This window comes from Panthera leo, chromosome A3 (assembly GCF_018350215.1).
Source record: "Panthera leo isolate Ple1 chromosome A3, P.leo_Ple1_pat1.1, whole genome shotgun sequence".
Lineage (NCBI taxonomy): Eukaryota > Metazoa > Chordata > Mammalia > Carnivora > Felidae > Panthera > Panthera leo.
In genome coordinates, this window is record NC_056681.1 from 17,982,850 (window position 1) to 18,001,722 (window position 18,873).

Consider the following 18,873-nt stretch of genomic DNA (forward strand, 5'->3'; position numbering starts at 1 on the left):
GTTGATTTTTTTTAAGTAGTAGTAATTGAGCTTCTGTTTGATGATGAGCTCAGTGCCTGCCTGAGACAGCCCATCGTATTGCTAGGAGACCCCCCCCATGAGCCAACCCTTATGTGCTTCCCCATAAGTCTTATCATAGGGTCTCATCTGCTCTGTTGAGAACTTATATGTAAGGCCTCATGTAGATTCGTCTGACTCTGCACCAGGCGCAGGGCTAGCCCATGCTCTGTCTCTGTCCCTCTTTTCTTCCTCTCAGATGAAGGAGCCACATGGGAATGCTGTCTGGCCTTCAGTCCCAGAGACATTTCCTCTGTACCTGTACCACCCACCTTTAAGTGCTGTTGGCATGCTTACTTTTTCAACAGAGGCACAATTCCACAGTAACTCAAGCAAATGCCCTTGAAAGTGTGCTAAAGTGGACATTGGGTTGGCCATGTCCCAGGGCTTGTTCTTGTCCCTATACCTGGAGTCTGGTTGGGCCAGCCAAGTATAACTCCTCCTCATCACTTCCTGTATAGAGTTTGTGATTTCAGCCCTGATGCCTGTCAGCTGAGCTCACTGAATCTGTCTAAACCACTGGCTGGCCTTTCCAGATAGATTCCCTGGTTCAAGTATGTTCCATTGTTGGTTCATGGTCACCACTTAAATCTAGGGACGTCTTGGAACTTAGTTGGGAAAGGGTTTCTAACACATATCCAACACCTTCACTTTCCTTTGGCTGGAGCTTGATTCTATCCTAGGAGCAGTGTTTGACACAGCTGATTATTCCTTCCTTCTTGAAACACTCTTCTCTTGGCTCTAGGGCACTCTACACTCCTGGGTTGTTTTATTAACTGTCTGGCCACTCCTCCTCTGCCTCCTATGCAGGCATATCATTGTCTACCCACTCACTAAGTGCTGTAGACTCTCTACTCTCTCTCTAAGCCTCCTTCTCCTTTTACTCTTTATTCTTTCCCTGGGTGTCTCCATCAACCCCGAGCTGCAGATACCATCTATCTGTATGCATAAATCACACATTTTTACCTGCAGCTCAGACTTCTTTCCAGAGCTCCAGACCTGCACTTTTAACTGCCTCCTTTTCTAGAGTAGATCTCCAGCTCAGATTGCCCCAAACACACCCATTCTGTCTCTACAGCTATACTTTGCCCATTGTTTCTTGAGCTCATAAACAGCACCATCACCCACCTTGTTATGAAAACCAAAAAGTTGTGGTCATCCTCCACAGTTCTTTGCCCCTCACTCTCTGCATCCATCCCAGCAGCAGGTTTTATTTATATGCATTTCAGTAATTATCTCTTTTATTGCCATCACCATCTCCTAAATCCACACAGCTATCATCTCCCACATGGATGCCTGCAATGGTTTCAAAATTTGTCTCTCCAAGTCACTTTGGCTCCACACTGAAGCTGGAATGATCAGTCGGAAAAGTAAATCTGACCATATTATTGCTGCATGAACAACACTTAAATGGCTCCCTGCATTTCATGGGGTAAAGAACAAAAGCTTTCATTGTAGCTTCTGATGCCCTGTGTGGATGGGCCCCTGCTGCCTCTTCAGCTTCCCTCTCATCATGCGCTCCTTGCTTTCTTGCCCACGTTATTCTCTATTTCTTTCATTTCTCAAGTGCACCAGTCTCCTTGCCCCATCACACAGCCTCAGCCAGTGCTGTTCCTTCCACGGCTCCCACTTGCTCCTCTTGTGTTCTCTGCCCATGTCTTCCCAGGAATGATTCACTTCCCTATTGTGTGCTTCCCGAGTGCCATGTGCCTCTCTTTTCTCATTGTTAACAGATTTGCAAGCTTACTATTATTGATTCTCAGTTCATTAATTCCGTCTCCTGAGTCCCACCCATCACTCACAGTAGGCTCCTCGAGGGCAGGGACTGTGCCTGTTTCACTCACCACTGTGTCACTGAATGCCTGTGCTTGTGATCATTTACTGAAGGAATGAAGTATGAATCTCTTTAAGCCAAGCCAGTAACAGTATTCCTAGGGTAATAACATCCTCTCCAGGGCTCTTTTGCCTTTGTAGCCCCAGTCTCTAGAATAGGATCTCACAGCAGGTGCTAAATAAAGTTCAGCTATGCCAGTGAATGCTCCCGAGCCAACTTCCTTCCTTCAAATCCAAACAGAAAGACTGACACAATTGAAGAAATTGTCATCTGAGGTGTTCAGCTTCCTTTATGTTTGGTACACAGTGGACTAGCCTTATCTCAGAAAGCATGACTCCAAACTAGGAAATGGGGGCTATGTATGGTTCCTTGGAACCAGCCCCCATTCTGGAATATGAGACCAGCCCTGCCAAAGAGGTGGTTGGCTAACTCCCCCATGAACTCACTGAGGCAGAGATAGGCAGAGCTTGCTTAGGCAGCCCTGGGATTTGATGAGCTGGTCTTGCCTTTAGCTGATTAAGGGAACTGAATAAAATCTCTGACCCATAAGTCCATCCAAGAGAAGGATCTCTCATCCCATAGACAGCATTGTTTGGCACACAGTACGTGGGTGCTCAGTAGCAGATGAATGAAGCAAACAAACATCTTTATATCCTTCAGTCACGTGTAAGCCGACAGGAGGAGGGCAGCCTGTGTGAGACACTGACATTAGAGAGCTGAGAGCCACATTCCCTGTTCTTGAAGACTTGCCGTTCCCACGGGGGAGACTTGTCCCAGTTACAAGAGAGTTTGGGGAATGTGCTCTGATGGGGGAAACACTTGACACTCTTAAACAGGAAGAGGGGATGCATCCTTGTGCTGAAGGGCTGTTCTTAAACATCAGTGGGCTTGGGGAATCAGAATCGTAGCTTATGGGCATTAGCTTTCCTTCAGTTCAACTGAGTTCTGTGAGCACGTGGCTGAAAAAGGAGAAATTCAGTTTGGTTCCATGAGAACAATGTGTGTGGGCAGCAGTGTCTTCCCTTCAGCTAAACGTCGAACAACCGCAAACATTAAGAGAACACCTAGTACAAGCCAGGCTCGGTACTACCATGAGGAAACAAAGATAAAGGAGGCATAATCTCCCCCCCGCCCCAAGGTGCTGGCAGAGCACTGGAGGAGACAGATGGAGAAACAAATAGCTAATAATATCAGTATATTGAGGTATGTCCAAAGTGTTACAGAGAGTTAGGATTTAGTAGAGAGAGAGGCACTCTCCCAGGGGCACAGGCAACCAGAGGAGACGCAGATGGTGATGAAGAATGAGCTGGTGCTGAAGTGGCAGAAACTGGGAAGTAGGGATGTGCCAGGCAGAGGAGTCTTTGGACTTAACCTGCTGCACACAAATGTGGCGCTGGGGAATATGAACGGCAGCAGGAAGGAATTCACTCAGGGTGCTGGTAACCCGTGGACCACTCTCCAGAAGTGTTCCTGTAGGTGTCTACAGTGAGAAGTGGCCTCTGATCCCCGGTACATTGCCTGAAGAGGCCAGGCTGAGGTATTTTTTGGCTACCTGGAACCGAATCAGAGAGTTTGTACCTGGCAGAGCACATAACATTGGCATTAAATTCCAGAAATGGAGTTAGTCACATAGAAGTGTTTTCTGAACCCCAGGAAATTAGCTTTAATGCACCAAATTTCTGCCACACTGTTTGTTTCATAGAAGGTAAAACAAAAACTTTATGCTTTTACCTTTAAAATTTGAGTGATTTCAATCATGTTACCTTAACACAAAGCTCTTGTTTTCACCATTTACCAGAAAGAATAAAGTTGGGTTTGGGATGATTTCATGAACCCAAGAATAAAACTGTAAATAGATCCATGGTTTGATCCGAGGGACAAATCAGTGTGAGGGATGAAACGCTCCACTTGACCTCACCAGAGGATAGGGATTCCCTGTCACAGCAGTTGTGCAAACTTGGGACTTTCACTTCATTTCTCTGCACCTCAAAAAAGGGGGAGGTATAATCCAATATCACAAAGGATTGATCCTCAAAAAGGGTACAAGGGACAACATGTGTCATGCTCTTAGCACAGTGCCTGGCACATAGTCAGCGCTCAGTAAGTAGAACCTGTTGTCATTATAATTGTTTTCTGGTCGTATGTGTGAGCCTTTTCCACATCTTTCTTCTTCTTTCCCCTTGAAGGTGCCTCCACTCAGAATTCTAACACCGTGGAGCCAGAGAAGCAGGTAGACAACACCGTGAAGATGGCCGGTGTGATCGCTGGCCTCCTCATGTTCATCATCATTCTCCTGGGCGTCATGCTCACCATCAAAAGGAGGTGAGTGTCTGGTGCTGCCCTGCAGACTCTGCTGACCCCAGCTGGCCCAAAGCTGCCGTGTGGCCAGGTCTTTGCTCTGCTGATCTCTTCGGAGCAAGCACCTTCTTCTGTGAGTGTTCAAGTCCTGAAGTAATTGAGCTAATTGTGGCTCATTGTGTTGGCATCTGAAAGGTGTGTGCTGCCTGCTTGGCAAGTGGCCCTGAGATGGTCAGTTTCTTAGGGAACCATCGATCCCTATGGCTGGGCCACCCTGTTGTGCCATGGGGTTCCATGTCATGAATCTTCTCAGAGTTAGCTGCTCTGTTGTGATTGATCATGTCTCATCAAGGTTACTGGGGAGCCCCAGAAATACAGATGCAGGAAAGTAATGCTTTATTCTTTTTGCTTTCACTCACCCTGATTTCTCTTTGGTCCGCCAGCAGCATCCTACGCTGCCCCCTGCATGGCAAAGGCAAAGCCTCCCATGGGGTGATAGTCCCAAGGGAAGATTCCTTCCTACTCCATGTCCCATAAGGCCTTCCCAGCTGGATTGTTGCTACTTGTTCTTTCTGAACGGATGTCTTCCTGGGCGTCTCTGGTCCACTAACACAGTTATCACATGTTGCATGGCTCATGAAAGCCAGGTACAGGCTCCTCCTTATCTCCAAGATTCAACACACTGACATCTTCTGTTTTCAGACATTCGCAAGGCTTGAGGCTAACGCAAGGGAATTGCAGAGAGGGAAAGGAACCATTCATCCAGGAAAGCTGATGAATATCAGCTGTCACTGTCCCAGGATGCACTGTTATTCCTCCAAACCGGAAGTCCTGGGGCCCACCTCTCCTTAGCCCTTGGACTGCCCCCATGTATCCATGTCTACCGTGCACCCTCATGTCTTCTCAATTTCAACATCGTGGTCCCAACCTTGGTCTCCACCTTCCTGCTCCCCTCCTCTGCCAAAGCAAACAGAACCTTTATCTACATTACATTATGTGCTTCGGTGCGCCCTGCCACCAACTTGAAGATACTTTTACATCATTAAACAAGCCACAGCCTGAAGCTCTGATGTCTGGTTACTGACAGAGTTCAGAGCAAACCCAGTAACAAGGACCAGGGACTTACTTCCATCTGTGGAAGGAAAAGTGCTCGTGAAATTTGTGTCTCACCAGAAAACAAAGGGACAGAATGCCCTAAAGACAAAGTGCCGCTTCTATCTAAGGACTCTCATGAATATAAGGAAAGTTTTTTAAAAATCCCCTTTTCCAATTATCAGTGAGTCAGAAATACTGGGGTTCCCACTGTACATGGCAGTCAGCCTTCTCTTAGCCATTTCAGCTCAAGAATATCCCTGTGTCTTTCATGACTCTGTTCTGAATCAGCCAGTCCTCCCTCTGGCCAGGATATCTTACTGGTAGGACCTTGTCCTTTTCTTGACATCTTTTGTCTAACAGAACCACTCCTTTCCTCAGGCTCTCAGCAGAATAATTGGAGAGTTAAGGTTCTTATCCAGCTACTGATTTTCTGGTTGGAGAGGGGGAAGGGTAGGTACTACATTAATATTGGGGAGCAAGAGCTCCCAAAGCATTGAGGACAGCATTGCATTGTCATATCATCATCAACCGTATGACCATATTGCAGGTATCAGTGACAAGTCAGCTATTAGATGAAGTCAAACATGAAGTCTGGTTTCTCTGGGGGCGATGGGCACATGTAAGATTGCTGACATGTTTCTTAGAGTCACAGATGCATTAGAGGCAGAGGTGAGCTGGGGATTGTCTACCTGGAAAAAGTAACTGATTTAATAGAATCTCATTCCTCTTTGATAGACCTGAAATGTTCTCATTCTTTGCCACTGATTTGTAAGTCAGATAAGCTCTTCCAATTTTGCTCTTTCTAAAGCCTGGCTTAACCCACGTCACCACCGTCTGTGAGCTTGTGAAGAAATTTCACTTCCTTCTCCACAGCTATTTCTGCAATGTGTGACTTCTCAGGAGGGAGGAAAGGGCTTTCTGTTTCCAGGGTGGGAACAAGTATAAAGAGAGCCCTTTGTGTGGCTTTAACCTCTACTGCGTGTCTTCATCATCTCTCACCTCTATCAAAACTGTCCATCAGACCCAACCAATAGGCATTACATGACCACCATTTGTCCCGAGAAGCAAAACACAGATGTTTTGGCAGTGAGGGGGGTGGGTGGAGGTGGAGGCTGATCAGTGTTTGCATATACAGTATCTTTTGGAGAAAAGAAGACCTTTTGCTGACCTACTTGATAGTGATAATTTACAGATAGGTGTAGGGCAAGGAAAGGAGAGGAGAGGAGAAAGAGAGCATAAAGGTAGGTCTACACACTTTCTAACCTACAGTGTCTTCTGATGTCTAGAGATTCCCCCAAAAGACAGTGGAGCATTTGGTGAGCTCCCTTAGATCTTCTTACTCCAGCCCTGTGTAGAAGTATGGGGAAAACTTCATTGTTCAATTGAGTCTGTCACTATCTTACTGCTGGCCAGAATGCTGCCCACAGCTACCTAAAAAGAAGCGATATTGCACAAAAAGAAACCCCCAAATAATAGGCAGATCATCACAACTCAGGACCCTGGTGTGTCAGCATCTCTTCAGTGTCCCGGTGTGACCTCGAGTTCCTTCCTGGTTGCAGGAACTCTCAGAAGTCAAATGCCTGCTATGTCCCCTCCACTGATTTGAGCTGGGTCTTCTTCCTCACCTCTACAGACATGGGAGTAGTGGTTTCCTGTTTTCTCTGCTACTAAGGGATTCAGCTGGCTTGAAAACTTCCCCAAAGCTTCAGACAAAAGGTTTCAGTACAAAGGAGATGTCCCTAGATTGTTCTGTAGAGTTCATCATCACTGGCCTTATAGGGCTTCCTTGTGACTCCCTAAAGAGAGTCTTTCTCTTGCTTTTAGGTGTTTTCTTTTGTGATACTGAAATAGAAAGCCAACTGAGAATGGGCTAGAGATACAGAGGACAAAGGGAAGGACTTAATGAAAGCAGCTAAACAATTTACATTCCAAAGGTGGGGGTGGGCAATAGAGGGGTAGAGACATAGCCTGAGGGATGTTTTGTTGCTTGGTTGTTTTGTAATGGATAGAGAGGATGTTGAGAAATGTAAGGTTGCAGAAAGGGGTCTGAAATGTTGGGGGGTGATTCAGTTTTTTTAACGTCTATTTATTTTTGAGAGAGAGAGACAAAGTAAGAACAGGGGAGGTACAGAGAGAGAGGGAGACACAGAAACCAAAGTGGGCTCCAGGCTCTGAGCTGTCAGCACAGAGCCTGATGCAGGGGGCTAAAACTCAGGGACCCATGAGATCATGACCTTAGGTGAAGTCACACACAACCAAATGAGCCACCCAGGAGCCCCTGTTGGGGGATGATTCAAACAGGTTTCCCTTACAGTTTGCAAAAGATACAAGTTAAAGTATTTTTCTTTTTTGTAGTACCTTTGGCTGTTTGGAGAGGATTTCTTTGAATGCAGACCAATGCAGAATCAGGGCTACATGGAGATATAAAGGTTTACATGAGCATTATAAGAAGGGAGCCTGAAGCCCCTCCCTGATATATCAAGTTACTTACCAGGATATTGGATATTGGCTGGATGATTGGCTCCATCCTTTACTCCTGGTTCCCTTGATCACATGTGGACCTCAGAATGGTCTAGAATGGGTTTCTGTATGCACCTAGGTAATAGAACATACCTCCTTTTCATGACCACCCTGTTGAGTTTTGAAATAGAGACTCATTACTACAGTCCTGGTCATCTTCTTCCCTGGCCTCCTCCCTTTAGAATTGCTAGACATCTGGGCTAGACATCAGTTGGGCGGCCAGCTACAGCTCAGGTCATGATCTCACGGTCTGTGGGTTTGAACCCTGTGTTGGGCTCTGTCCTGAGAGCTCAGAGCCTGGAGCCTGCTTCTGATTCTGTGTCTTCCTCTCTTTCTTCCCCTTCCCTGCTTGCTCTCTGTCTGTGTATGTGTGTGTGTCTCTCTCTCAAAAATAATAAACAATAAAAAAAGAATTGCTGGACATCCTCTCCCAAAGAAATGTTGCAGCCAAAGGGTTGCTAGGCCACCCCTGTGGTCCCTTGGCTTACTACCTTAGGGCTCTGGGAGCTTTCAATGAAAATTAAGGTGGCAAGCTCAAGCTTTAATGCCTTAACCTTGATGTTTGAAAGTATTTATTAGCCACTCACATATGGGAAGTTCTACATTTTAATGTTTGTTTGAGTGGATATGCTCATATGGGCTCATGCCCACAAGCTTGCCATAGTCCCAGTTTATTCCTTGGGACATACTTCCTAAAGTCTGAGCATGGTCCTCCAAGGCTTAAGGCATAACCATTTACTTTTGCATGGGGAAACAGTGAAGCCAGGTTAAGCAGGATTCTTTGGTATATTTGTTCCCCAAGCCTTGTCTGGATCCTCTATTAACTTTTCATTCCCTTTTTACTTTTCAAATGGAAACTGAGCAACTTTTAGGAGACGTTTTTGAAGTCAGTTCCCACACATGGTTCTAGCCACTTCCTTCCCCCCTCCTCTTCCCCCTGCCCAGCTCTTTCTGCTCTAGCCTCAATTTTCTCCCAACCAGGTCTGTCCAGATAGTAACTTTTCCAGGAATGAATTTGAAGTATCTTGAGTTTGAGATATGAGAGTCTACTTTGAGATAAATGTGCATCTCTTGGTGTACTTTGATTCTCTGTGACTTCAGTCTGCCCCAGAAGTTCCCAGTCTCATGGGTACATACATCTTGTTTTTGTGGACTGGGAAGCAGAAAAACTGGGTCCCATTTATGTGCTGTTTGCCTTGGAGATGCAACAAAGCTCAGCCTTTCCTTTCTCACCTGTGAGATGTGGCTAATCCTATGGGGTTGTTCTGAAGATCAAATGAGCTAATGGTCTGGACAGGCTTTATTTCCTATCCCTGCCTAAGTGGTCATAATGCAAAGTATTAACAGAGACATTCATCTCACACATGACCATCACCTGTACCAAGCCAGCTCCTATGCTAATATGCGAAGAGCAGTACTGCAATCAGTACACATCATCTAAGCTAATTTGTTTATTTTCCATTTAAACTGTCACCATATTGTGATTTTAATACTACAAATAATCATGGTAGGATAGGACATTGGTACACCTTTGTTTGTTTGAGAAGAGGAAACTGAAGTTCAAAAAGATTTATAAGTTGCCCAAGGTTTTGGGTACAGTTGAAATACAAAACCAGGCTCTGTGACTCCAGAGAGTTAACTGAATGCTGTTACCTTCTATTCTATTAGTCCACGCAGACTGGTAGAGAGTCAGTGAATCCTGAAATAGGAAGCCGGCAACCCAGGTTCAGGGGTCATTTTCTACTGCTCTCTGCTGTAATGCATATTGTGTCCCTGAATCAAATGTCAGGTGTTTGTGTTCACCTACAAGTTTCCTGTCACTCCCTAACCCTCAGCCCCAAGTTCTTCCAAGTAGGACTCCCAACTAATACCTCTAACATGAGTCTTCCCACAAGCCCCCAACCCCAGAAAGATGCATTGATACTCCCCTGCATGTAGCCACTGTACCACGTACACAGGTCTTCAGGTGTGAATTTAGCCACGTGGTGGTTGTCATTTTGCTGGCGTCAAGGTGAAAATGACCTGAGAGGGCAGGATCTTCTGCTTTAGCCTTTTCTCACCCTGTATCATCTGCCTCTGGACATCTGCCTTGAAAACCCCTCAAGGTTTTCATGGTCAAAGCCCAAATCATGACCTGTCCACTGACCTGCTCACAGTCCTGTGTCCCCATCTCAGTGGCAGGCACTCCCTCTCACTCCATCAGCCAAACTGATAGGGTTGCTTCGCCCTGATACTTCTGAACCCACATCTTTACCTTCTCTTGGTCACACCCTCTCCTCACTCCCTGCACTGCCCCTTCCCTGGTGGAGGCCCCCATAGCTCTATTGTATGAGTCTCCTCCCCAGCCCCACCCCTCCAACCCATCCTCCACAATGCAGCCAAAGTAACATTTCAGAAAGGAAACTTGTACTCCCAAACCTGCTGTCTAAAATCCCTTGATGGCTTCTCCTGCCTTATAACAATAGTTCCTGGGGTAGAGATGAGAAAAGGAGCACATGCTTTAGGACATCTGGAGAATTTTGTCAAGCTGCGCTGTCCCCCTGCTCACAGTAACTCTGGAACATTTCCTAAAGTCTTACTCTACTGTTATACCCTTGCTTGTGAAGCTTCCTCCTCGTTCAATACCTGTGTACCTTAGTTCCATGTGACCACATTCTACCCCTGTTTAAGATCTAATTCAAAAGCTGCCTTCTCCAGTAAACCCTTCCTGACCTCCAATCTAGACACAATCTCTTCACCATCTGGATCCGCTCTGTGAGGATCCATATTGTATCCTGTTATATTTGTCATTTGTATTCATGTCTTATCTTCTTTACTAAACCATCAGCTGTCTATTCTGATTCATCCTTATCACAAATGTGCCATGTGGATACTGGGGATTCCCTAAAAACATGTCGAATGGAGGAGTCTGGAGAAATTAGAACAGATGGGGCCCAGAATTAACACTCCATCCCTTGGGCAGGAAAGCTTCACTCAGGACATAGACCTAAATATCAACATGGAGCACCAAGAATAAGTCCAGTCCTGTGGTGAGGGTGTAAGACTAAAAGGGCAGCATAGGAAAGATATAGCATGATCTGAGTCTTCAGGGAACACACTGTCTATCAAGGGGGGAAAAAAAAAGAGTGAGTCAATAGGGAAAGGGAACTTGTGGGTCAGCCAAAGAGACTGTGCCACTGTGAGATTATAGTGTGCTGCAGATCACAAAGCTGAAATGTGGAATTGAAGGAAAGTGCCCCAAATCACATAGCTCATAAGTGGCAGAGCTGGGTCTCAAACTTAGCCCGTCTGATAATGGATATGACACTCTTAAACACCTGAATGTCTAGCCTGAATGAAATATAAAATAGGACTTGCTGAGATGCTGAACTGTAAGTCATGATTTTGAGTGGTTCGTTGCAGTGGGCGAACAGCCCAAATTAAGGATGTCATGCTGTTTTGTCCACCCCATTCTAAACAGCCCCTTGCTCCATCCACTGAAAAGTGAATCCTTCTGTTTGCACTCCCTACGTAGCCACTCAGGCCAGAAACTTGGAGGTCCTCTTCAGTATGCTCACATTTAATCACCTACTTTCACTTTCACATCTCCTTCCCCATGGCCATTACGAGATAGGCCCCCAACATCTCTTGCTTTGACCTCTGCAGCAGCATTCATGACCCCAGTCCCTCTCCCCTACAATTTTATTCTCACACTTCTGCCAGAATCATTCATCTAGAAAAATATTTGGTCACTGGTACTTCCTATGCCCAGTGGTGTTGAGACTGAGCTCCATAAGCTCTTTGGGAACTAAGACTTGCCAACATTTTGACATTCTCACCTTGCTAACTGACCTAACCATTCTATAAACAGTTCCATCTTCCTGGAAATACCCTTCCTCCTACTCCATCTAAATGCTCCTTGACTTTATAACTCAAGCATCATAGACTCTAGGCCACCTTATCTGTTCCCCTCCCCACCCTTTCCCCCTGAATATGGTCCCACTGCTCCCTGTGTTGCCACAATACCATTTATCACTCCAGAAGACACTAGAGCCTAGTGGTTATTAATGGAGGCTCCTAAAGTCAGACTGCTTGGATTCTCATCCCATACTCAACTATGTAAACTTGAGCAAGTTGTCTAAGCTTCACTTTCCTCATCCTCAAAACAAGGATAATAATGCTTCATAGTGAGGATTAAATAAAATAGTCCACATAATGTACTAGATCAATACCTGGCACATAAGTGACCTCCTGCTGTTTAAGTGGTAGCTCTTATTATTTGTTTTATAAGCTCCTTATCTGGCTCTCTCATCAGACATTTGGGCTGGATCAAGATCTCATTTGTCTTTCTATCTGTGGTACTTAGCAGGGACAGGCACACGTAGTAGGCCCTTGAGAAGTTTTTGCTGAGTTGATGATGGAAAGATGGACGAGTAGATGATAGATGGAGTGTTGGATTAAAGGGAAGATGAGTGGATGGATGAATAGATGAGTGTGTGGGTTTATGGGCTAGATGGATAAGTGGGTGGATAAATTGCTAAGTGGGTAGATGGATGGATGGTTAGACGGGTGGAGGGATGGGTGGTTGGATGCATGCATAGATGGATACATGGATAGGTAGAAGGCTGGATGGGTAGGTTTATGAGCTAGATGGATAGGTAGATGATCAAATGGATGGTTAAATGGACAGCTCAGTCCTGTTTAGTATGGAACAAAGGAAAGTTGTGCCTCGCATCAGTTTTGTCAGCCAGCTGAAAAGAAGATTGTGTAATATGTGATTTATTAAGTTTAGAGTTGTTTTTTTTTGTTTGTTTTTTTTTTTTTTTCCTAAGCACAGCTGTCTTCCTGCTCAGGATTTTTGGTCTCAGGCAATCTGTTACTTACAATATCACTGTATCCTTGTGAATTTAGACCTTCAGTAAAACTTCTTCAAGCCTCAGAGAAAACACACATGTATACTGTGTTTTGGCCACACAGAAAAGAACTATAATCCTTGCCCTGGAAGACTTTGCAATGTAATTGGGAAAAGATACTCAATTAATAGAAGTTTGTCAGTTGCTGTTAATCTGGAGTTGCCTTAAAGCTGGGTCAGGGATAGCACTGGCTTTTGATGACAACCAGGATAACTCAGAAAAGCTACTTTGAAGAGGTGGTTTGAAGATAGGGAAGTGTGTTGTCCTGAGGAGGTGGCCCAACCATAGGTAAATCCTGAAGGTTGGAAGCAGAGAAGCCCAGAAGGTCCAGAATATTGAGTGCAGCCTGGGGCCCAAGAGCACAGCCTGGGGCTGCTGATGGTGAGGAAATCTGGCTCAGGATGGAGGCCTTGCCATTGGCCCCAAACTGCACAACAGCAGTAGGATCCTCACTATGAGTGAGGAGTGACCCCTTAGAGCCTCAGATACCTCAACCAAAAATGAGAAACATAATGCCTGCTCCATGGGGTTATGGGGAGGATTAAAAGATTTAAGGCATGTGTCATATCAATGCCAGACCCACTGTGCTGCTCAATATACACCTGTTTCTTCCTTCATATAGACAGCATAGGCTGGTGGTCAAGTACGTGGGCTTAGACCCATGTTGTTGTCCAGCTTTAGAGCCTCATTGCTATCAAGTCCAGTTACTAGCTGCAAGATCTTAAGCATGTTACTTAACCTTCTCTGCCTCAGTTTCTTCATCTGTGGCTGATAATAATACCCACCTGTCAGGGTGGTTGTGAGGAATACATGAGTTAATATATGAGAGCCTAGAACAATGCCTGACACATAGTAAGTGCTACGTAAGTATTTTTTCTTCTTTTAATACTATTTTAAATATTCCTAAAGAGGTGAACACTTTGTTCCTGGTTACCGGAGTGAGAAGCAGCAAACCTTATATGTATGGATAAGGTGGGGGCATAAATTCCCCTTTACTGAGCACTCATAATGTCAGGTGTTTAGCTTAATATAATTTACTTAAAATACTTTATATATTATATATCATATATAATCTGAATATGATTTAGATTAATCTAATATTAATGCCCACTTTTGGGAATAGGTAATTATCACTCCCAACTTTGACATGGAAAAACTGAGACTCAGAGATACCTAAATAGTGACTTATCAAAGACATGCAGTTAGCAAGTGGTGGTGCTGGGATGCTAAGACATCACATTTCCACTCCGCAAAGATGTTTAGGCTGGCAGTCATCCATGCCATTCACCATGGTACATGGATCAGGAAACACAGGGCCAGGGGGAGGAACATTGCCCAGAATGTCACAGTGAGCAAGTGAAAGTTCTGGGATCAGAACCCTGCGCTCTCGATTCTCAGCCTGCTTGTTCTTGACAGAATGGGGAACATACATGTCTAGAAGTCTTCATCAAATGGATCCTGCACTTTCTTCCCCAAGGAATCAAATTTCCAGTCACGGGACCACAGAGCCAGCAATGAAGGAGAGGAATGATCTCCTTACAGCATGAACCTGTATGGTTGATGAGAGGGATTTGGTGACTTACATGGGCTCTTCCACTCCCACCCATTACGGCAGGGAATTCTTCAACCCTTTCATCATCTAGGGTCCCTGTTCATCTGACCCAAGACACTGAACAGTTTTATGAGTGAACAGATCTTGCTGCACTGTGGCTCATTTTCCCCAGCCCAGCTTCACAAGTAGGCATGGAGCTGCTTTTCTGCCATGACTTCTTAGCTCTCAGAGTCACTTATCTTCTGTAGCTGGAGTTGGGCTCTCCTGATAAATAAGAGAAAGCCTAGAGGTCGCCTGCCTAGAAGTCACCCTGCTTAGAGGCTTTGGCCACTTCGAACTTGAGAGGGAGAAATTTGAGGCTTTGAGGACATGTTCCCACCCTGCAGATATAAAACTGTATCTTCCTGTGCCAAGCAAACTGGATAACACTTGCAATTAACCAAATAACTCAAGAGGGAAGGGAACTTTTCTTGCCTATTCAGATGGATATTTGGGGACCTTAATTATCAGCAATTTTTCTCAATCCACAAATGTGTCAGTTATTGTCAGTGCAGCTAAGTCTGTAAGATAAAAGCATTCGTATTTATTTTCCTACAAAATACAAAAAGTTATAACAAAGGGAATATCGTGGACTTGTTTGAGATTTTTATTATTCAGAAGCCAAGAGCTAGAAGGGACATCAGAAAGAGATTGCAGGTAGTGATTTTTCAAACATTCTTTTGGAGAGTGGAATTCTTAGTCATGTAACATTTTAAATGAAACTCAATTTATAAAAGAGGTAAAAATGGAGAAGAAGTGCTTGCTGGCTTTCATGGATAAGCAATCCTACCTGCTCAGTTTCCCCCTATCCCATTTCAATGAGGCTACTGTACAGAGCCCCCAGGATCCTGCACACACAGTTTTTAAAACTAATGGTCTGGTTCAGCTCATCTGAGGATCAGATAAGGAAATAAAGGCACAGAGAATTTCTTAAGGTTGTAGTCTATTTAGATTGAAAGTTGGAATTCCTTTCTCTTCGTCCAATGCTTTTTAATGATGAAGTTTGAATTTTGTTCCGGTTATCTACTGATAGGTAACAAACCTGAATTTTAGTGACTTATATTTCTTATGAACCTATGGTCTGGTTAAGGCTTAAAAGGAATGACTTGTTTTGTTCCATGATACCAAGGGTCTCAATCGACATAATCCAACTGGTGAGGGCTAGCTGGATATCTCTCTTCATACAGTTTTAGGGTCTCTCCACATGATCTTTTCATCATGGCTACCTCAAGATACTTAGACTTCTTACATGGAGAGTCAGGGTTCCAACTCAGAGTTCAAAATACCCAGGCAGAGCTACAAGTCTTCTTCCTCATCTATCCTAGAAAGTCCCAGAATGTAATTCTTACCACATTCTTTTGGTCACATAGGGCCATTCCTGCTTCAGTGTAGGAAAGAACTACACATGGGCATGCATACTGGGAAGCGTGGATCATTGGGGAGCCATCTTTTTTTTTGGGGTGGGGGGGAGCCATCTTGAATGCTGCTACCTGATTACCTTGCTTTTGGCAAGACCTTACCTGACTTATTTAAATAGGTTCTGATGCAGTTTGACCTGAAACAGAGAACATAAAGTCATTATGGCTTTCCTTAGATCTTAAGGGAACTGTCATGTGAAGAGTGGTAGAGTAGTTCCATAAGGCCACAGAAATATGACCCAGGACCAAAAAGTCATAATTACAAGGAGGCTAGTTTTGACTGACTATAGAAAAGGACTTATAAACAAAACAGCCAACATTAGATGTGGCTTTCTCTGCATGAGTAGTGAGTTTCTCCATCATAAGAGAGGTCTCTCTCATTCCTTCTACCACTGGAAGTATTTGATTCTCAGCAAAGATGATTAGGAGAGAAACTTGCATCTCCTTGAACTTTGGGATGCTGAAATACTATGTGCATTTCGAAGAATCAAGATTTCATATAAATCTAATTCTTGTTTGTTTGTCTTTTCTTTTTCCCCTTTTTTGGACATTTCCTTCATCTGACTGCCCATCAATATATAGAAGAAATGCTTATTCCTACTCCTATTACTTGTAAGTATCGACCCGGGGAAACTTTGCTTCGTGCCCTGTAAGGGAACTTGTAGCATGCATTTCCTGCACCAACCAAGTGTCTGTTGGTTTCTCATACTCACTTCTGTCTAAGTCATCTGTAGCCCCAAAGTTTTTATTTCCCATAGATGTTTTCCATTTGAAAATGCACTGTCATTGTTGCATTGTTGATGTCTGTTATGTTTCTTCCATCTTGGATTCCTCCCTCCCCATCCCCCCGCCTTTGTTTGGAGCTGTGAAGGGCTGTTTCTCTTTTGGCAGTGTCGTTTTATAGTTAGAAATCCCCAAATTTCAGGAAGAGGTCAACCTAATCCCCCTGCAGGACTTGCAGACATAAAACAGAATCACGGATCTCAGCAACTTCAGAGCCCATTTATGTCTACTAGGGGAATGTGTTGCCTTAAGGGGCTCAAAGGTTAGAGAGAAATTCATTGGCTGTTTCCACTATTTCAGCAAGTCTACAGGGAAATGGGACTTTACCTAGAACCAGCTTCATAGGTGACAGAAACATCCGAGGTCTTTGGGCTGGAATTATCTCAGTCTGGTGTTTGGCAATAGTTATCTCCTGTTATCAATGCATTTTGTTGGTAGTTATGTCTGGGCTGTTGCCTGTCAATTTTTTTGCACTTTCTAAATAAAAATGATGATCTTTCTCATTATTAGACCAGACATTTTAAAAACATGAAGGTAAAGGGAAAGAAAAACTACACGAATAGATCCTTGGTATGAAAAGTTAAGAAAACCACTGAAGTAATCCCATATCCTTAATATGCATTTCCAGTGTTTGAACATTGAGGTCCAGAGAAGTGTGTGAAATCACACATCCAGTGGGATTAAAACTCGGAATGTCTGGCTTCTGGCAAAGTGTATTGTCCATCATTCCATGTCTAGCTCTACCCCGGCATACCCTGCCTTACAAGAGAGGCCATGCCTGTTAGTGACCATCTGCTGAAGCCTTCACAGACGCAGATTTTGCCAGCAAAAGGCTCTCCCACCCCCTCTGCTCAGTGTTTCGGTCTAAGGTCAACAGGCTAGGCACTGAGTAAATAACATTCTGTTGCCACCACCATCATGTTCTATAGGAACCGATGGACCCCACCATCAACACTGAAAGTACCGGAGAACCTGTTTTGTTTGTTCATTCACTCATCTGGCAAACATGCGTTGAACATGTTCATTATGTTCCAGACACTGTGGATGGAGAGATGGCCAGGACTTTGAGCCCTACCTTCCTAGTGTTCAAGCCTGTCTGGGGACTAGTGTAAAATGAAATGCTTGAAATGTTGGCTGAGACGCACCTATATGTACTGTCCTATAGAGGCATTTACTCAGGTGACTAATTTTTTAATGGGGCAGGGGATAGTTACCAGTGTTTGTAGGGATGGATTTGCCCACTCCTGAAGAAACAAGAATTCTAAACAGAGGGAACTGCATCTGCAAAGGCACAAGGGTTAAAATGATATGGGGTGTTGTTGCTGTGGTGAAGAGAATGAGCTTCAGGAATCATGCAGCTCTGGGTTCAAGCCACATCTTTGTCACACACCAGTTTTGAATCCTTGAGGAAATCCTCAGAACTCCTTGAGCCTTATTTCTCTTAACTCTAAAATGGGGGTAACAGTGCCTAACTCAGGGAATGAGGGATTTTATAAAGTGCCTCGCACAAAGTTGCACTAATGAAATGTTAGTTTTCTTTATTTCCTTTTGCAGAAACCATAAGGGGTCAGGAAAGTAGTGGTGGCCCCTGGGAGCTCCTCTGGCCTTCGAGAGGTTCTTCTGGCACCAGTGTTCCACAGTAGTTACAGGCATGCGATGACCCATCCCTGTCTCTGGGCACCTCACCTCCTCTGTCTGTTAGACAGTGTGCATAGCACTGTCTTTGGATGCCCACTTCATGCCAGGCACTGTGCTGGTAATGTGGCAGAATCCAAGATGCACAGTGCAAGAGTATAGGAGACAGACTAGCAAGTACTTGTAGTTCGAGGTGCAGTGATAAACAGTTGTGCAGTTGTGCAAACTTAGAGTTCTAAGTCACAGATTTATTTAATGTTTATTTCTGAGAGAGAGAGAGAGCAAGAGAGTGCACACAAGCAGGGGAGTGGCAGAGAGAGAGGGGGACAGAGGATCCCAAAGCGGGCTCCGCACTGACAGCAATGAGCCTGATGTGGGGCTCAAATCATGAACCATGAGATCATGACCTGAGTGCAGTCAGACACTCGACTGACTGAGCCACCCAGGTGCCCCCTAAGTTACAGATCTTAGCGTGTGAAGCTCATGCCAGCTGGGGAACTGAATGTGGTTGAAGATTCAGAGGAGGAGAACTGGAAAGGCAGACAGAGAAGTAGGAGCAAAGCTTTAAGAACCAAGTCCGTTGCAGAAGGAAGATTTGACAGTAGGGATGCAGAGAGATGGCAGTGGAGAACGTGAGCGTGTCCCAGACATCTGAGCATCAGCAGTCATTTGTGCAGGTTATGGGGTGGGTTGAGGGACAAAGCCAGCCTAGAGCCCATGAGGAGGAGGATACTTCTTTTTAACCACCAG

General features: G+C 44.7%; 1 protein-coding gene across 3 annotated transcripts in view; it reads left to right on the forward strand.

Annotated features, from left to right (window-relative positions):
• PTPRT (protein tyrosine phosphatase receptor type T) overlaps window positions 1-18,873 on the forward strand; it is an 800,956-nt gene that overhangs the window by 624,899 nt on the left and 157,184 nt on the right. For 2 of the 3 annotated variants that reach the window (XM_042930944.1, XM_042930945.1), the window contains exons 13-14: window positions 4,078-4,213; window positions 16,288-16,317. In XM_042930944.1, coding sequence (XP_042786878.1) covers window positions 4,078-4,213; window positions 16,288-16,317 — 166 coding nt within the window. The remainder of the gene's footprint in view (window positions 1-4,077; window positions 4,214-16,287; window positions 16,318-18,873) is intronic. The other variant, XM_042930943.1, reaches the window with a different exon arrangement.